General features: G+C 31.5%; 1 protein-coding gene across 1 annotated transcript in view; it reads left to right on the forward strand.

Annotated features, from left to right (window-relative positions):
* LOC129218400 (diacylglycerol kinase theta-like) overlaps nt 1-20,313 on the forward strand; it is a 112,066-nt gene extending 91,753 nt beyond the window's left edge. The window contains exons 18-21 of the mRNA XM_054852651.1: nt 2,231-2,386; nt 2,470-2,635; nt 5,032-5,130; nt 19,902-20,313. Coding sequence (XP_054708626.1) covers nt 2,231-2,386; nt 2,470-2,635; nt 5,032-5,130; nt 19,902-19,991 — 511 coding nt within the window. The 3' untranslated portion in view covers nt 19,992-20,313. The remainder of the gene's footprint in view (nt 1-2,230; nt 2,387-2,469; nt 2,636-5,031; nt 5,131-19,901) is intronic.
* Nucleotides 20,314-21,583: the final 1,270 nt, after the last annotated feature.

The following is a 21,583-nucleotide window of genomic DNA, read 5'->3' on the forward strand; positions in this document are numbered from 1 at the left end:
TGACTACTGCTTGATGATGCATATTTGTGCTAAATGCATAACCACAGCAACATATGCATCATACATAGTGTCCTTTCTTCACTATACTCAAAAGAGAATCATATTGTTGTAAGGGCAGTAAAGTTTTCTTATACCTTGTAGGCAGTGATGTAAAATACCCGGGTCTTAATTTTCGAGGGTTGTATATGGATTATATACTTTTTAGTGAATACTATTCACACAAAATACCCACATTTGTGTATAATGGTATTGCAAAATGTATATAGTATATTGAATGTAAAGAAAAGTTTAACATTTGAACCCGTTTTACAAATGTTTAATTTTATAGACCTAAATATTTATCAGGAAACACAAATGTTATAAAACATTGTACATTTTTAATGCAATACGCGAGTTAAGTATCTACCCTTTTTTAGTAATAATGTAATTGCCGACTTTAATTATAAGAGCAGTTTTATTCAGTTCTACAGGAAAGAAGGTTAAGATTGGTTTTAAAACGAGGAAGGAAGAAAATTGATGGTAGAAAACAGGACCAGAAAACACATCTTAGGACATTGCGTCTTAACTTAAAATGTATCTGGAAGCAATAAATAAAACATATTACAAGTTTTTTCTCACTCTAAGATAAAACTATGGATTCATTAAAACATTGTGTGTTAGACTTTGATTTTGAATTGTCATCTGAATTGCACAAGTTATCCATGTTAAGGCTCAGAAATTCTTCACTATAAACAATTGCTCAATTTGATGTGTAATAGCTCTCTCATTCATTTAATTTTTTTATTGTGAATCTAACTGACAATGCTGTTCTTCTCTGTGGTAGTTATAAATGATGCGCTTAAAATGTGTTAAGTTACTTTAACACTTATTCCTCACAAACTTCTCCACCATAATAGTAAACTCATACTCTTTTAATTTTCCCACAATCTTATGATGAACAATTCTCTTGTCTAATTTTAAATTGCTTCTATCCTTCATAAACAAAAGATAAACCATCAAGTTGGTTGGTTTGTTTCAGACCTTGTGTCATTGGATTTAAAATCTGCAAGGTGAATTGAACCACCAACATTTTTTTAGACTGCAAGTGAATCAATTCACAATTTATTTTTTAATAGTTTTATCAAAGTTTTCAATAAAAATAGTATAAACTGTATCTTGCATGTGTATATATCAATTTTATGCATATTTATTTCGCATTAAGATAAAAATTTGTCATTTATTCACCTTTTACTTTTTTTCCAAAATACCCAGTTTATATTGGATCATAAAATGCTTGATAAATTCATTTTTTTTCTGGAAATGTGTTTTTTGGAATTTCATGTGTTTTAAAGGAATTCATTGCTTAAAGATTCATTCAGGAAGCCACTAATTCAATTTCTGAAATTTCATGGGAGTTTTTTTCTTTTTTTTTGATTAAACCTGTGGAAAAGTAGAGTAATTTTATTTCTCCAATTGAGCAGGAACCCAGTTTAGAGTAAGATGTTCCCCTTAAAAGGCTTGATCTGAATAGTCTCAAGCAAATGAGAGTTGAGGAACATGATTTAGTTGTTTAAATTTATCAAAATGAAGGATGTTGGTTTGCAAAATTTTTGCACTGAAGGTAAGATCAGAAGTCCTTGTTTTAAGCTATTTGAATCGCAGGCTAATCTAAATTTCAAAAATTACTGCATGGTGGTACTAGTGGGGCTTTAAGGACTTGAAGCATTACCCTTTCCTACTGTAAGAAACTAATAAATGAGGGAGTCGATAGCTTTGAAAGAGCTATAGATCTTCACCGAGGATCAATAAATAGGCTAGGACCTGCCTTGCTGGTGGTCAGTTTTGTTTTTGTATTTGATATCACATTTAGGTTTTACTTTGTTTTTTCTTCCCATATAGAAATTTAAAATATTTTCTAATCTACTATACAATTATTAATGTGTATGAATCATGAAATTAATTCTCTCTGAAAGGGTTGATCATGGCATCAATTTGTGATTTCTTTGTAAAATATAAATACTGCTAATCTGCTATTAAAGTTGTAGCTTATTTCATTGTCAATAAACCAATAATTTTAATAGTATTGAAGTTTTTGTATAATTGAAAAAAAAAGTTAATACATAACTTTTTTTAGTCTGCATGATGGTATAATGAAGAATATAAAAAAATGTGTTTGCTTTTTTGCTTTTCTTTAAACTTTTATTTGATTCATATTCATTTTTTAAATGTTCACTGTCTTAAATTCCCACAGATTGCATAACAAAGGTGTATATGTGAAGATGGGATTGCGTAAAATGGTCAGTCGGAAAACCTGGAAAGATTTGCACAAAGAAATCAGGTTAGAAGTTGATGGAAAAGTAATTGAGCTACCGCAAGTTGAAGGAATTATTATTTTGAATATTCTTAGGTATTTTTTCTTTTCTTTTGAAAAATTTTTTGATTGCTGATATAAAAGTTGAATGATAATTTATATGCATGTTTCTTTGGAAGTTGGGGTTCTGGTGCTAATCCATGGGGACCAGAAAGAGAAGATAGCTTTTCAAAGCCAACACATTATGATGGAATGCTGGAAGTAGTTGGAGTAACAGGCGTTGTTCATATGGGTCAGATACAGAGTGGATTGAGAAGTGCCATTCGAATCGCACAAGGAGGACATGTGAGTTAATTCATAGACTTATTTTGTAGGAACACAGGGTGGCGACAGATCAGGGAAATCAGGGAACTTTATTAATCAGGGAAAAATCAGGGAAATATCAGGGAATTTTGAAAAAATAACAAAAAATCAGGGAAAATTGATTTTATGAAGAAAAAAAATTTTTTTTTGCTTTACAAAATTAAGTACACTAATTCCCTACGCATTTTCCGCCAATCATCTGTTAAAAAAAAGTAAAATAAATGAGGTGTGATTATACCCTGCCGCATATTTGTGCACCTTTTTTACTAAACGTCAAAGTATTGAAACTTACTTATTGACCACAGGATGAACTTCCTAAGATTGCTTCTGTGTCTGTTAGGTTGTTTATTTTACCTAGTTTGAAATTTCCTTTCCTTTATATTACGTAGCTTTCAATGCTACGTAATATAAACAACCATACAGGCAAAGAGTAAGCCTTCATTAATACCTTAACTCCTTTGCCTTTATTCCATTGTCTCGAAGTAATTAGTGTACTGTAATCACGATTTCAAGAAGAAATCTTTGCTTTTTGAATTAAGACCTTAAAAGCTTAAAAGTTATTACTTCTTCCCATTTTTAATTTAATTGCTAGAATTGAACTTCCAATATAAAAAAAACTTTGTTTTTTGCTGTTATACTATTTGTTGTCACCGCAGATTATACAGGTTTTCTTTTCTTCAGACTTATGGGATTCTTTAATTTTATAACCAAGTTGTATACTTCTTTTATATATTTTGAAATTAAATATTTTATTTTTTTTTTCTTGCATTTCAAAGTTGTTTGTTACAAAAGCAATCTAAGACTTTTTTTTCGTTACATACTGAAATCATTTGAAATAAAGTTAACTTGTGTACTTAAGCAAATATCTCTATTTTTTTATTGTTAAAATGCTGTATTCATTCATTAAAACCCATGTTCTTGATTAGAGAAAAGCTCCCTATGAATGGATGTCAAATGGTTTCATCTGTTTTGCATAAATATGTCAATTAGTTATATAAGAACAACTACATTACTTCAATTCTTTCACTATTACTTGTTATTCTTGCAACAATTATTATACTGTTTGAAAACTTAGTTCAAAATAATTTTAATTACTTTTTAGTTCTATCATAAGTACACATATGTTTTTAAAGAGTAATTTTAATAGTTTCTTAAAATTCTTATACTAAGTGGTTTCTGGAAATAAAGTTTTTTTTTTTTTTTTAATTTTCTATAATCTTTCCATGTAGAAAAATTTAATATACTGTTTTGTAGGGGTTTTTTTCTTAAAAAAATTGACTTGATATGTTTTTTTAAACCGTTTTATTAAAAAAGTACCTTTTTTTTTTAAATATATCTTTAGTTCAACAACTTTACACAACTTAAAACGTTTAAAATACTGCATTTTATACAAACATACAATGGATTTCAAGTAGAGCAAAGAAAGAAAACCATTATCATTGGTAACGTAAATCAGGGAAATTTGGTGAACCAAATCAGGGAAAATTCAGGGAACTTTTTTTCGCAGTTCCTGTCGCCACCCTGCTATACATTAGGTATTTGATTATCCGTTACCCGATTAAGTGAGGACGATTGTACTATGATTTCAGAAAGAAGTACTGCATATAGCTTTCTATTTGTGTGGTACGTTTTTTCAGTTAGCTTAGAAAGATTTCTAATTCTGTATAATTCTGTAGTTTTTTGCATTCACACAGAAGCAGGTGTTAGTTTTGCATATAAAAGCATCAAATATTGCTGCGTTAGACACTGGATGGAACAAATTTATCAGAGAAGCATTGTTATTTAAAAGCAAAAAAAGAAAAAAGTTCTTTTTGGTTTTTATTTTCCCTCCTACTGCAGTAATACACCTCCAAAAATGCAAAACAAAATAAAATGTTTTAAAGGGAAAAAGAAGTGTCATTTTCATATTTTTCCCTACAACATCCATTTTTTCACACGCATTAGTAAAGATATTTTCAATTTTCCTCCATTTCAAAATTGAAAATTTAAAAAATCATACCTTGTATTCACACTACAGTTTTTCTTCTTTTTTTTTGCAAAAATTATTTGTTATTTTAAAGATTTTTATAATGAAGAAATGTAAAGAGTTATAAATAATGTAAAAGTTAGTTATTAAAAATTTGTGAGAGAAATCAATTTGCTCATGTTGTGTTAGCTTTCTGTATATATGAGACACATGTTCTAAATATGTTAATCTTGGAAGCGCAGATAGAATCTAACAAAAACCCGCATTATTTTTTTTAATTGTCTTTGTTGTGATACGTTTTTTAAGGCAAATAATGTTAGTTTAATATTTTAGTCTTTGAAAATAATGCAGTTTTCTCAGTTGCTTCTAAATTTTACTGTTGACATATTTTCTATGCTTTCTATTCCCTTAGCTACGAATAAAATTAAATACTGAAGTACCAATTCAGGTTGATGGTGAGCCATGGATCCAAAGTCCATGTGAAGTAGTTGTCCTTAGATCAGCACTAAAAGTAAGAGTTTAAATAATTAGTATAACTCATTCTCATTTTTGTTTAAAATAGTCTCAATTTTATTTTGCACTCTTTCATGTTTGTTTAAAATTAGATTGTATTTTCTTATGAAGAACAAAAGCAATGCTGCTGCATTGCCATAATGTGATCACCAGTATGACATAAATGGCATGAAACATTATCAAAATAACTTTTAATGGCTGTTAGAAATGCAGAGCTATCCAGAGTTTTTGCAGTTAAAAAGCTCTTTAATTTCTCAGCATTTCCTTTTCAAAGCTATTTTCCTCTTAAAATCTTTAACGTTCATTACTATCCATTGAAACAGCATGTCTGTTCAACTGCGTGATCTCTTTTTTGAAACCATTAATCCCCATCCCCTCTTTCCCATTTCTGCTACACGATAAATTGCTCTTGTGGCTAAAATTAAAATCCAGCAACCACAGTTTTTTTACTTGATTAAATGAACAATATATATTTATTAGGTTTTTCCTTGAACATATTGATGGGGAGGGAGGAGGACTTGATTATTTTCAATCTTGGAAGCAGCACCTAACTGCAGTGTATTCTTTTCTAGTCTAAGGTGCAGAAAGACATTTTTTATCAATTGTTAAATTTGTTTAAAAAATGTTAATTTCTTTGGTGAAGATATAAATCAAAGTACAGGACACACATATAACTGAAATTATTTAACAAAATGTGCTTTATGTACACTGATCATATATTTTATGCTACTATACATGTGTTGTCTTAATTAGTCATGTGAAAGCTTAATTTTTGTCATTATAATAGTACAGTCGGACCTTGATTTAACGAATTTTGCATTTTAGGGAATTTTATCTTTTTTCCGGATTAAAATGAAGGCGAAAACCCCTATTTGCCAAATAATAAACCTCAAATTAACGAATTATTTTAGAAGCCAGAAAAAAAAATTTTTTTGTTAATTTGAGTTCGGAAATATTGGATTGATTTCCAAATGATATATGGCTCTAGCTTGGAAATAAATGTTCGGATGAGTGTAAAAATTTTATTTTAAGAGTAAGGCAGTTAGAAACTACATTTTGAATACAAAATTTTATTTGTTAAAAAATATATTTTGTGCAAATATGACAAATTTTTAAATCTAAAAACCTCTTTTAACTTTCATGGGAAATTTGTTTGTTAGAATTATGAACAGATTGACTGCACAGGAAGCTTCCGATATGTCTCAAGAACTCTTACTCATTAGCAGTTAGCTGAACCCATTTTAGATAATTTTTTAGAATAGTTTAACCCATTCCATGCCCCGGCCGATTCAGGCTCGTCGCAAGAAAATGGTTCCTAAGTGCCTTCGACGAACCTGTGTCGTCACGGCGTTTCTGGCAGTTTTTGCTTCGTCCGAATATGTGTCGGCGATCCTTCCAGGGGCAGAACCCTGTTATTGCGCTTCTCTGTTGGGTTCTGGTGCTTTTACAGCAGCAGTAATCAAACTCTTTTCCTTAGACAAAAGGAATGTAACTTATAGTATTTCACGAAACTTGTTGTAATTTATTTTATTTTACTAACATATGAACCTTTCAAGTACTCTTGGATGGGACACGTATAATGCTTCAAATAATCAGGCATTATATTTTTTATCTTTTCGTGGAAGCTTTGTTTCTTAGCATTCTGGCATTTGAACTCCTGATGAACAAGTGTGAAAATATTTAATTACACATTTACCAATATTTCTATGCCTGAATAAAGCAAATAAACAGGAATATTTTTTTCTTATTATCAAAAATCCACCTTCTTTCACAAGCATCCTTCACTAAATTGTTCATAATTCTCAAATTTTATAATTTACTTTGCACAATATTATTTTTTAAATTATCTTACATATCTTAATTTTGTACGAGTATGTTTTTTTAAAAATTATGTATTTACTACGCTTTTTATTTATTTGTATATTATTATTATTTTTTATTATTCATTTATTTTTAAATCATGATATTTTCAAACGTAAATTATAACTTTTAATATTCGCGGCACCCTTTGATGGATTTTTAGTCATACGGTTTTGAATATTTTTAATTTCACAAACAAAATTATGACAACCGCGTTGACTATGCGTAAAAGTTGACCATGCAAAACATAAAATAGATATAAAAGTACAAATGAAATGATACCTTTTGTTGTACGCTTTACTCATACGAAACGAAACATTCTTTTCTTCCATTCTTTTTCAGATTTTATTTATTGTCTTAAAATAGCTCCAACGTTTTAATTGCACCTTTTATGATATTTTAAAAATAGAGATTAAATATTTGGTTTCTTTTCAATAATCAAATTTCCATAGTTAGTAAATAATCCTATGAAACTAAATAAAATTTATCCAAGTATGTTTAAAAAAAAGATAAAAAAATCCAACTCGATTTCTAGCAAGATTTCCTTTTTTTTCCTTCTGAAGACATGTTCCGTCATATAAGCATAAAATCTTGCTTTAAAATTCCTTTCTGATCTAAACTTTTGTTGTAAGAAAATAATGTGGAAGGGGTGACCACAAAACACTAAAACCTTCTGACCAGTCTTTGAATGGAACTAACTTGCTCGGATTTTTGTGAAAAGCAAACAACTCCTTAGGGATTATGGACCTCCCAGTCAGTCTAGTTATTCCTCTCTCAGCTGGGGGCTTTAAGTTGCATGTACTTAAGTATCCTTTAGGGAAATAGGGGATTAGCCGCAAGTTTTGATCTTTTGTAATCATATATCTTTAAAATACTTCCCACGCTTGAGCTACTGATATCTGGGCACTCAGAAGGGATTTAAAAGTCATCGGAGTTACGATAAAAGAACCGATGTCTCTGTGTTTACTGGTCATTTTGAAGTGTCACAATATATCAAAAGACACCGAAGAATACTTTTTATCCTCTTAGAAAGTCATTCTCACAGTTAAAGCATTTTTGTCCATTCAATTCCCTTGCTCACAGGTTGGATCGATCAGTCAATTGTTTCAAGAATGTTTGGTTGAGGCCTTTTGAAAGATAGATCATCTTGCATTTAACAGTAAAAGAAAAAAATGATGTACTGAGATAAAAGCAAAAAGAAAAATAAATCTATAAAATAATTAGTAATATGAAAATAATTACTTTTCGTCCTATCCTCTATTGTTTATTATTTTCCTGTTATGTACTTTGTAAATGTATGAATATTTCAGCACATATTAGCAACTTTGTATTTTATTGCACTATTTAATTCAGTGCCTAAAAACTAATTAAGCGAAGCGATTTTCGAATGCAAGCTGAACAGCAAAAACGAAATTTAAATCCTGATAGCAAAATGGGGAGAAAAGTGCTATTACAACGTAGCAAAAAGCAACTCCGTTCGTTATCTGCGGTATGCACGTTGAGGGTTTTCGGACTGGTCATGGAATGGGTTAAGTAAGTTGGGGTAAAGTGGTCATAATCTTAAAGAGGATTGTTAGTTCTAATATCACTTAATCTTTAAGTATGAGGCATATATAAATTTAATATTAGATTCACTTAATATGTATTGTTCTTACAGTAAGCGGGATTAAATATTCAAGTATATGCGTATGCATAGGCATATACACGCATATAGACGTATTCACATAAATGCACCAATAAATACGTATATGGGTATCTGCAAGTATTTTTTATTTATACAGATATATATTAGACTATAGACGTATATTCTCGCTTATACTCGTATATATACGAATGCTTATATACTCAGGTAAACATGCATATAAGCATACGTACTCGAGTAAACACTTATACATACAAGTATACAGAGTGACTTTAAACTCTTGGGCAAATTATAAAATGGTGTTAGAGGGGAGGATAAGAAGCAAGAATCATTAGGAACATATGGTCACAAACACAATGCTGACGTGCTACATGCACGGAAAGCCCGAAGTTGATGGATGCAGAACATGTTACAAATTTATTACACAAAGACAATTTCACACAACACTTTAGATCTTAAGAAAGTTTTAAAGCAATTGATGAAATTTACGAAATTGGAAACACAAAGCACTCTCTGTTGCAATAACGATACTTTTGAAAAACTTTCATCATTTCCTGTGCCTTTGTTGCGATGTGTGTATTAGAGCTACTACAAGCCGTAACTTTGAACAACTGCTCTAAATATTTCTTAAAAACTAAAATGTTGGCTAAAATCATCTCTGTGCAATAAATTTGTGACCTGTTTCGCATCCATCAGTTTCTGGCTTTGTGTGCATGTAGTGTGCACACCCGTTTGGTTTTTTCCCCAAGAGTTTGGATTCACTCTGTAGGCATACATGTATATAAGCCCATATACTCGTGTATACATACATGTACTGGTGTATATATATAAATATATATATACGTGAGTAGCCACGTACAAACCATTGTACTCCACCTGTATGTATCCACGAATTAACTCGTGTCTACCTGCATTTGTATGCATACACTTATATATGCGCGTATACTTCTACTATACATTTATATACTCAGGTATGCACGTATATACTCTAGATACAAATTCATACACGCATATGATGTTCGTTTATATGCCTATGTACTTGTATATACATGTGACACATATATATACGTGACACGTATATACTCGTGACATGTATATACACGTGTAGACACGTATACGGGTCATTCTTCAAAAAGTGTAACTTTTCTGTCACACACCTTTTACAGTAAAAACTTTAAGAAACAATTCATTTAACACTGATTATTAATTTCATCAAAAATATTTCTATTTAAATCTGCCAACAATCTTTTAATAATAATTTTTATTTTAGTATATTTTTTGGTTCACAACATGTGAATTCTAACCTCAGTGGCATGTCACACACCTTGTTTGACTGTTTATGTTGCTTAATAACTTGTTTAATTAAAAGTATATACTTAATTTATTGATTATTCCTTTCACAAGTGACTCAAATACTAATTGTTTAACTATAGTTGATTTTTTAATATTGTGTTTTAGTTCATTTTAGTAGGACAAGAAGTCTTGTCACACAATAAATTCTCAGCTCCGTTACCTAAACACAAAATGCCATTCCTCATAACAAGTGGCAGTTAATGATATCAAATTTTATTTTCCATGATACAAGGGAGCCCTCTTGTTTATTTTCAGCCATAGTTGAAGTTGTGAGATTTTTGACAAAAAACAAAAAGATAGATTCTGCTTCAAAAACTTAGTATGGTTATTCTCACTTCTCACCTCCGTGAACTTGAATTTCAGGAATGTAAATTAATGTAAAAAAAGAAGTGAACATGTTTTCGTATGCTTAACATGTGCAGAGTGTAGCAACAAAGAAAAAAAAATTTCCCTGAAAAATGTATCTATTAGGCCTATAATAATGGAAAATTCCTCACCTCCGTAACAGACCTTATCAATGTCATTATTTCTGAGGCGAAAATAAATGATGGAGGAGAATTAGATGAAACCAAATTTCTATCAAAATTATAAATCGCCAGTATGTCCTCAGATTTACTAAATACTATTTTTTAACATACATTTGGAACTATTAATTAAGCCATACTTTAAGAGAGCGTAATATTATATTCCCCCTAATCATTAAAATAGCTGATTGTTTGCACAATTAACAAAATTACTACTTTGATGTTAAATTGGCCTAAATTTTTTAATATTAAAATTTTTTTCTTATTTCTATGAACAAGACATATTTTATTTTTTTTTTAATTATGAGTAAAACAATTGGAACTTAGCTGAGCCATTGCTTATGATTACTTCTAGTAGGTAACACTTTCATGTAACAATGAAAAAAAAAAAGGTTTTGAAATTAAAAAGTATTTGCGTTCAAAAGTTACGTTTTCTGAAGAATGACCCGTACATTCTGTAGATAAACACATGTACATGCCTATATAGGGTTAGGTGGGGTGAAATGGGTATAAAAACAGGTATTTTTGAAATGATTACCAAACTATTCAAATCTAATATCAAACAATTAAAAAACAATAACTGGGTTTTTACATTTCAACTATACATTCCACATATCCATAGTTATTTTTACTGAAATTATTTTATTATTTGGTGAAAAAGTTATTATTTCAAAGCCTGTTTCTATACCCATTCCACCCCATGGCATGGAGTGAAATGGGTAGTATTATTTTAAATCCAATTTCAGAATGAAAACATGAATTAATTTAGTTTTCTTTTTTCACAAAAAGATATTAACATAAGGATAAAAAAACTCTATTGAACAGTATAATCTCTAATTTCATAGCAATTGAAGGTACAATGTCCCCGTATATTGAGGATTGACGGACTTAGTTTTTTCATGATTTGCTCTTCCTCAATCTCCATTTCTTCATTATTGGGAGAGGTGACAATTCGATTATCACTGAGTGTTCATGACTTTAATTTGTCTGTTCATGCACTAATTTTCATTTATCCACTTGGATTGCTCAGTAATTTTAATATGTTATTAACATTTACTGCAGCACGATCGTATCAAAAATGAAGAGCATAAGTACTATTTGTAAATCATTTATACGAACAATAAATACTCGATTATATTGCAATCATGGAAAAATAAAATCGTTTCATAAACATTCAAAATTTTAATCGAGCAACATATTAATACGTACTTATATATGATTCGACATTTGAATATCCATATGGAATATAAATAAGCACTTTTTTCAATGTGAAATCTTTCGAAAAATTAAAAGCCAAAAATAATTCTAACGAAATATTCATTCTTACTATTACTTAAGTGACAAAAAAAGCTCAGTCATCCGCTTCAAGCAATAACGCTGACATGAGATAATAAATAAAAAAATCGAGACAAAGAAGGAATTTCTTTTTCATGCTCTTCTGTTTTGTTTATCACAAAAAATAGAGAGGAAGAAGTTTTGTTTTCATTCTTTTTTTTTCTTCCTCTCATGGTTCCTTTATACGCAGCATCGTTAGAATTTCTGTTCACTTGCTGAGTGCACCACATTGTTAACAATAAATCTCTTAGTTAAAGTCCACAACATCCCTGACAATATACAAGCAAGTAAAACCACATTCTGAATTAATAGTTGAATGAACTTTTCAAATATCTAATTTAAGCTTTTTAATTATTAAATGTTAATTATCTAGTGCTGATAGCTATTTTTAGGCATAATTTATGCATGATAAAAATAGCAAATGTACATAACGGCAAACTGAAGAATCAAAATACTTTGAAACACTTTTTAAATATGTTCTGAAGCCTTCAAAGCTACACTGATCAAATGCCTGTACTTACGCGAAATTGTTAAGAGTAATTTGCAGAAACCTTTAGTTTTAATCCAATTTTGTACTTCATTCAGTGTGGAAGTGCAGCTGCGTTGTTACTGCTTTGTCCACCATTGATTGTGGTTGAAGGATGTTAGAGCGCATGCTCTAACATGTCACCCTTGCATTTAGGAGGTCCGTCTTCACATTTATCATTCACCTTGTTCACAATTCCTAGCCTGCATTGCACCCTGAGGCTCCGTGTTTTCACCCCAGGGAGCCAAATTGCTTTTCAGAGGCACCCGTAGTTCTGACAGTGCACGGGACAGTCTCTGCTGCCAGAAAACACAAATGCGATACTAAATTGGCAGTTATCGCTTATTCTTTTCTTTCAAGGTCATGCTCTATTCAAGATGAATATTGGGAAAATGTGAAAGTTTCGATACCAAGCAAACTAATGGCATCAAACAGAATGTATGTCATCAAAATATTATGTCTGAGTCTGAGATCAGTTGTTGCGAAAAACTTGCACCAGTCAGATTGGATTGAAAACAAGATTTTTTTTTTCTGAAACTATTTTAAAGTAGTTTCCAGAAATTGCTATAAACTACTTTTTTTTGTAACTACTCGCTACTCTACTTTTTTTAAAAAGTTGTGCGCTACACTACAAACTACTAAAAAATGTAGCAACTACAGTAGTGGCGCTACTTGTAGCGCGCTACTTCCAACCACTGCTTTCTGTTGGCATAATTAAAGTTAAGTTTAAAATCCAAAGGTTAAGATATTTAAACTAAGCCAACATTAACTGGCCGTGTAATGTCAAGTTGGAGACAAGCAAAAAACATGTTTCAGAAAAATACATTTATTAAATATGACTAGAATTTTTATAACATCCCCATAAAATAACACCCCCAAAATATCATAACAAAAGTGGTTCCAGTAAATAAAGGAAAAATGTCACCAATCTGTCGATGTAGTCGCTGGCCAGTCCGAAGGATCAACTTGAAGAAACACAAAAGGTCCCCCGGATCACACTTCAGGAATGTCCGTAATGGAAAGGCAGCATTAGACAGTTCGTAGATCGGTGAACATCTCAGGTAGACACATAGGAACTCACTTCCCCGGCAATATTAATTGGCCGGACACAACACAAGTGTTTCTTCACCTGGACTCATACTAATTCCAGGACTTGAAAGATTTAGATTCACACACCACAAAAAAACCCCGCTAGCATCGCGGGGAACCCCCCCCCCCCCCCACACGTGAGCCGGACTAGGCTTCACGATCAAAAACAACAACTGGGGATCGTTGAGAGAAGAGAGACTGCACCCGAGTGCTGCCACTCGCCACAATATATATGTTTTATCAGCCAATGAGATTCCATGCCTCGATGACGTCACCACACTAACTTCTACTTCAACCATCACTCATTTGTTTATTCCGCTGCCGCGAATATTCGTACTCCTCTCCATAGCACGTGCGGTCAACAAGTGGAATTAATTCGAATCAATTAGGTGACAACTCAACTTTTTCTGAATCGACACATCGAGACATGCAATCTTCAATGGTTTCAGTAAACAGTCGCCATTAATTATGGCGTGGGGGAATTGTCGATTGAAGTGTTAGCACCAACTAGTTGACAAGTTCTACTTTTACTAGACTGGGCTTAAAGTAGGTACATTTAACTTTAAATTATTTTCTTTAAATTATCGGCTGTGGACCCAGAATACAAAAATAAAATAATATTTTATGCCAACACTTTCAACCATGTCCAATACATCTTTACAACCTAATGGGTGTTCACATTTTGCAGTAAATTTTAGTGCCTGAACAATTAGCATTTCTTCATCCGTAGAGAATGCAGTTTATCCTCTTGATCCCTTAACACTTGGTGGTTTTGTTACCCATCTTCTAAGTGTTTCATATGGCACTGAATATTCCTTAGAAACTTTAAATATTGACATTCCTTCAGTCACTTTCCTGATAGCAATTTCTAAATCAGCATCTGAATATTTCTTCCTACCTTTTGCTTAATATGTTCTAGGCATAACTCTGAAAAAATAAAAAAATTTAAATGTATCACAATGAATTGATTATTTTTAATGTGAAGTTAATATATTGTGTTACCATTTTATTTTATTTAGACATGTATATCTTGTTTATTTGACTATAAAGTTATAGATATACATATAAGTTTAGAAGAATGGAAAATACATTTTATATTTAGAGATTCCATTAAATTATTTTAAAATGTATTCTAAGTGTATTTTATGTAGTTATACCATCACATTTTAACATAATTGAGTGTTTTAAAGAATTTCAGAATTTTAAGCTTTTAATAATGAAGAACTTACTTCAGAGAAAAACATTTAATAAGAAAAAATTTTAATTCCACTGTCTGTGTCATTAAGCCTAATATTATACCCATTCCACCCCACTTCAAATTTTTAAACATATTTATAAAATATGTGGAATTTTTCTTACCTGATTTTTTTCAGTTGACAAAGAAGACTTCCTTAAGTAAAAATAACAGTAACAGAATGCTTTCGAAATGAAAACAAAATCATGAAAACAAAGTTTCAAAGCTATCAGTTATATAGTTTTGATTTTAACTACTAACTTTCAAGAGGGCTGCCGCTAAACCGACTGTTGCCACTCAATTTTTTCTTGAACCAAATTAAAGTCAAACTAGTGTAAATAACATGGAGTGTTTTTTTTTTCCTAAAATGTGTTTTTTCTTCCTGTAACTCAAAGATTATTAAACTACCCATTCCAGCCCACCTGACACTACTTGAGTATACACGTATATACTCGAGTAGGCACGTCCAATCATGTATCTGATGTTACATGTATCAACTCATGCATGAACGTGTTTAATCATGTTTACACAACACATATATACTTGTGTATACACGTATGCTTGTGCATATACTTGTAACTATAAAAGTAACCGAAATATACAAATATTAGGGTTATTTATAATGGTTTTGCATCTATTTTCAACTATGACGTCTTTTCTCCATGCTATGACCACTTTCCCCCACCCGATGGGGTAAAGTGGTCATAAATACATAGGGAAAAGAAAGTGTTATAAAAACTACTTTAATTAATATTTTTTAAACTAAAATTTTAAATGTGCCGTGTTCTTTAATAATGCAATTTAAAATAACAACAAAATAAGTTGAACTGTTTAAAGAATTTATTGTATTTATTGTCCACCTAAGTTAAAAACCTACGATTTCATGACCACTTTACCCCACCAGACCCTAGCCTTTCTGTTGCAGAAAGCGATAATGCAGCTCTTATTAAAGCTATTACCTTTTGCTTTGCATGGAATGGAAATTGTAAAAACATATCCCATACAGTAGGCTGTAAATTGACACAGTATTTTCTTCTCTCCATTAAATCAAAAGAAAACTATTTTGTGGCAAGTATCAAGAAAATTGTCAAAATCAAGTATTCTCTGCAACAAAATTTCAAATTAACTAGTGGTAATAAGTTGCGGAATCCTGAATAAAAAGTGTACTATTTCTAATTATGGATATTTTTGTGCATTTGCTTATTGGGGCAACTGCACAAGTTGCCACAATAAGTAACTGCATCAAGTACAGTGTAATAAAGTAATTTTTTACAAAAAGATTTGCACTCCGATATTACGAATAACCCCAATTTAACGTAAAAAAGTTTCGGTCCCAATGAATTCGTTAAATCGGGGTCCAAGTGTATGTTTTTTCATTTGAAAACTTGATTCTCCACTCTCTGTAATCAAATTATTTCAATAGATTCTATCAGTAATGTTCTCCTTATCATATAACAATGTTGCATAAAAAAATGCTCTTAAATGTTTTTCATTTTTCTGTAGTTCAGAAGTGCAATCTTAAAATCTGGGCAGTGGTTTATGTATATTGAAAAACCCTTCTTGAAAGATATTTTTAAAATAAACATTTGTTTCTGTTTTTTTTGGGGGGGAGGTGGGGGTGGGAGGTAATATCTCATTTATATACAAGTGTGAAGCGGAATTAACTGGAAGAATTTCAAGCTATTTTGTGCATTCCAGTGTTTTTTTTTTTTTCAATAATAGGGTAATTCGAAAGTAGTTGACCATTTAGTGGAAATTTCTACAAGTTCTATTTAATTTCACAGGAGAAAAAGAAACTGGAAAAAATCAAAAAATTTTCTATGTGTCAATAAAACTATCAGGATCAACGGTTACTAATCATTTTTCTGTTTTACTTACTGTTTTTCAGGTTATTTGGAATAGAAAAAAAAAGGGAGATTTCGCCAGTAGTTGACCACTTACTTCCAGTAGTTGACCAGCCTCTGCCAGTAGTTGACCACTTTTTAAACACTGTAGAATCTGAAATCTACACAATTAATATCGGATCGGATGCATGCCTGTATGTACTTATGTTCCTTTAAAGGTTGCCCTTGATCATCACAAATGTCACGTGACTTTAATGATGGTTACACGACAGTGATGACTAATAGGTTAAAATGCCGTGAAAACTTCAGTTGGCGACAAAACTGTCACCAAAAAATGGTGCCAACTCTGTATTAGATCTTCAATTTCTTGCCAAGCCTATTGACTACTAATGCATATGATGTCATTGATATATGAGACGCCGAAGGCACCTCAGGCATAGAATCTAGCCACCCTAGACTGCTCGTATATCAAAACTTTACTACTAAAAGTAAAGCATTGATATTATGGGTGATCAGAGTAAGTGCAGTAAACTCCCAATTAATCTTCAGAATAGGGTGACATGGTAAGCGGATAAGTGAATTTTGCGGATAGTCCGCAAGATAAATAAAAAGCGATAGCTAAATAAATCAACACTTGCACATACTTTTAAACAGCTAGCAATGACCTATTAAATTTTTAAAAAGTCCCCAAATTTGGCGACACTTAGCAATTTCTCGCCAAATTTGGCGTCAAACAAGAGTTGCTAAAAATGATGCCAACTTAGCGATATCTCTTTAATTTCTACCCAAGTCCATAGCAGCCACTCCAAGCAAATATGACGTCACCATCGTGTAAGTCGCCAGAGGACCCGAATGTTACCTTCGAGCCGAATCTAATCAGCATAGCTGCCAGAATAATGCCTAAATATTATAACAATGCTGTTAAGTAACCATTACATGAAAAATTTTTAATAGTTTATATGGGGTGTCCAAATAACTTTCTCTTTATACGGAGTCCTAGCAGCCTATTCGCTGAACCTATCAATCCAAAATTTTAGATACGGTTATTTGAAGTATGCGTATGAGATTGATGATTTTAAACAATGCAGTGATCTCATAGCTGCGGTTACAGTGATAGAATCTCAAAATTTTGAACTGACACCACCCGCTTTTTTCGTGCTCAATTTGATCAGTGTATTGAGCCACTGAATGGTGTTCGATCGATCAACATGTGACGAAAATTGTTTGTTCGAAAATTTAAGCACCGACTGAAGAAACGCTTTTTCCACTCTGCTTTTTAAAGATTTTTTCCTTAAGCTTTGAACAGGGTGTTTGGTGCTTCTACTACTCTCTTACCCTGTGAGTTATGCAAAATGCTTCTCTTTTATATTCCACTCCTTACAACGCAATTTGAGGTTTTTCAATACGCAGATCAATTTGCACAAGAAAAATGTGGGTGTTGCAATATGAAATTTCCATAATTAGTTTACTGTAACAGACTATGTGTTGGTACTAGGTTGTTTAAAATTTTTGCAATTAGGAGAACATCTGTTCAAATAACCGTGTCACAAATTTTGGTTCTATTGGTTCAGCGTACAGACGGCTAGTCAACTACTTACAAAAATACTTTTTTTTTTGAACAAAAGTAGCATATTTTATCTTAAGCTAAAAAATGTTTGTAATCACTTTAGTTTTGAGAAAAAAGCTTTAAAACCAACTTAAGTTCATTACTTGACCATTCTGGTCAACTACTGGCATTAATAGCACTTTAGAGAACCAGTAGTTACCACATCTCAATCCCAGCGTAAATGATTAGTAAATTAATGCAACTTTTTTTATTTTCTTAGAACAAACTTGGATGATCTGCATATATCAGTGAATGAACATGAAGAATTGAATTTAATCTCGAGAAATACAACTAAGCATTTTATATCATGACAATTCTCAATAGTAAGAAAAGTGATTTTCTTGAAATTTTTTAGATGGCTTTGTAAGTGTGCTATCATAACCTCCAATCAAAACTTTAGTTACAAATACAAATACAAAAGTGTTGACCAGCAACAGGCTCTGGGCCCAGCAAGACTGATCCTAGTCAATTTACAATCTCCAGTGAAGATCAATGGCCCTCTTAAAACTATCTACTCCCTTGCTCATTACCACCTCTTCCGGTAAGCTGTTCCAAGGTTCCACTACCCTGCTAAAATAATAATTTTTCCTAACATACATATTAGCCTGAGATTTAAATAGCTTAAAACAATGACCCCTTGTCCTGTTTTCAGTGCTAAACTTCAGCCCCGTAACATCTTTCTTTTTAATAAATTTAAACAACTGAATCATGTCCCCTCGGTCTCTTCTTTGCTCAAGACTGTACATTTTTAGCCTTCTAAGCCTGGAATCATAGTCTAAGTGAGAAAGTCCATTTATTAGCCTTGTAGCTCGCCTTTGAACCCTTTCCAATACATTATTGTCTTTCTTAAGATAAGGAGACCAAAACTGAACAGCATACTCTAAATGAGGTCTTACCAAATTTCTATATAAGGGCAGAAGAACTTCTTTAGATTTGTTTGAAATAGATCTATTGATAAACCCAAGCATCTTATTGGCCTTGTTACTAGCAATGCTGCACTGTTGGCTAGACTTTAAATCCTGACTTATTAAGACCCCCAGATCAGTAACTTTGTCTGCCTGACTAATGACTGAACCTTGCAAATAATAACTTGTACACTTATTTCCATGCCCTAAATGTAGCACTTGACATTTCCCAACATTAACAGCCATACCCCATTTATCAGTCCACTCCGTTATATGATCTAGATCCTCTTGCAGCTGTTTTGCTTGTTCTTCATTTTCTACAGTCCCCATAACTTTGATATCATCAGCAAAACAATTCATGTTCCCAGAAATATTTTTGTGAATATCGTTCATAAAAACAATGAACAAAACAGGCCCTAACACTGATCTTTGAGAAACCCCGCTTAAAATCTCACTCCAGTTAGAATAATTTCCCCTTACAACTACCCTTTGTTTCCTTCCGGTCAGCTAGTTTTTTACCCAAAATGAAAGTTTTCCCTCCTATTCCTATATCAGCTAATTTGCTAAGATAATTTACAACTATAAATTCTGTGAGAACACTTCATAGGATGCTAGAAATTATTTCTAGCAACCAGATTTAAAATATATCTTTTTTTATTCTTGTTTTGTACATATTAGTGCTTGAGTGGTCAACTACTGGCAGGTGGTCAGCCACTGGCAAATCACCCTATATGAGTTACACTGCTAATGATGAAATCAGTGTTAATTTCATAATTTGATGGGGATTTTTTGAATTCTGAAATAATAGTGTTCTACTTATCAGAAGTTTACATAATTATCTTTTCATGTAGGCAACAATGTTACGGAAAAGCAAGATGAAGAGAAGAAATACAGAACCTGTTTTAGCATCAACAACTGAGAAAACTGCTGCAGAAGAATAATATTTCAGTGAACGTTTTATCATCTGGTCAAAGTATAGAGGCCCCCTACATAGAGTTGATTCATTCCTATATCAGTTGGAGAAAAAAATAATAGATTATGGTTTTAATAATCAGTACTTTCTTTCATACAATTACGGAATTGTTCAGAAGATCTAGTCATACTTTTTCATTAAGTGAAAATATTTTTATTTCTTTCTACAGCTCTAATTTATTAAAGTTTTGTTGCAATTTATACTCAATATGCACGTAGTAGATCCTGTTATAAATAAAAAGAATTTTAATTGCCAGAAGATTTATGTTCTCAGGTTATGTACATTTCATGTGTGGAAGCTTTTTGAAAGTTTTGTGATATTTTGTGACTAATTGCTGCTATAATGGTGTCATTTTTTGAAGTGCATTGTTAGATCAAGTAGCTCATAATAAAAGAATATAGTATGCATACATGCAGTTACATATACATAAATTTTGCTGTATATGAATATGTATATATATGTAACATGTATATAAACATATACATATATGTAAGTGCACACAAGAATGTGCATTGACTCATGTATATATGCATATACTCCTATAAATGTTAATGTCTACATATGCATGAGTAAATATGTATATACATGTGTTTATATATTTTATATATATATGTGTATGTATTAACACGTTTATGCACTTACTCATGCATATGCATACATTTTAATTAAAAAGTTTATTGTAAATTAACAATTTTTACTGTATATTATAAATTTATACAGGTTGAGTTATAATATGCCAAACATTTGCACTAGTCAACTGCCACACTGATATTATTAGTGGTATTTATTTCGCAATGATTAAAAGTAATTTTAATACTTTTTTTTTTTTTTTTTTTGTCTTTGTTGAGTGTTAAAACGATTTATACATAGTTATTTGAGTCTAATACTGTTTGTAAACTGAATTTCAGTATTGCCATCAAACCTTAGTGTTATTGTGAGAAAAGAGCTATTATAAATATATATTTTTAAATGTATTTTAAAAATAGCATACATGAGTGTGCTTCAATTTAAATGTACAGTAAAACTTCTCGAGGTGACCACTTTGTTTAAAAAAAAAATCAATGTGGAGAAGTATTTTCCCAAAGAAATGTCAGGGTTAGCTTGCTTAAGTAGCTAAGTCAAACTTTTATGCACAATTGTTAGTAACATGTACTAGAAAGAGGTACTTTTAAAAGAGGTATACCTTTATTTACCAAATTCTGCTTGTAAGAACAAACATTTTGGAAAGAAAAATATTTAACTGTCTTAAAGTGTCCATAAGTCTCAGTTTGTTTTTCATCTCCCCCCCCCCCCAAAAAAAAACCTTCTCCAATTGTTTTTATTCTCCCCCCCCCCTCCCTAAAAATATACTAGTAAACTAATATCTTGTTCACTGTCTGTATTTGATATAATAATATCTATTGCAAAACTTGTTGGTCTGTCGAAAGACTGTCAAGCAGGTATGAAGACCTGCAAGGAGAGTTGTATATTGAATGATATCTTGGACATAATCATCTCTTCTGACTATGAAGTATAGCTCAAAAAGGCATAAAATTTGTCCTCATTGAAATATTTTAAGCA

Source organism: Uloborus diversus, chromosome 3 (assembly GCF_026930045.1).
Source record: "Uloborus diversus isolate 005 chromosome 3, Udiv.v.3.1, whole genome shotgun sequence".
NCBI classification, from domain to species: Eukaryota; Metazoa; Arthropoda; class Arachnida; order Araneae; family Uloboridae; genus Uloborus; species Uloborus diversus.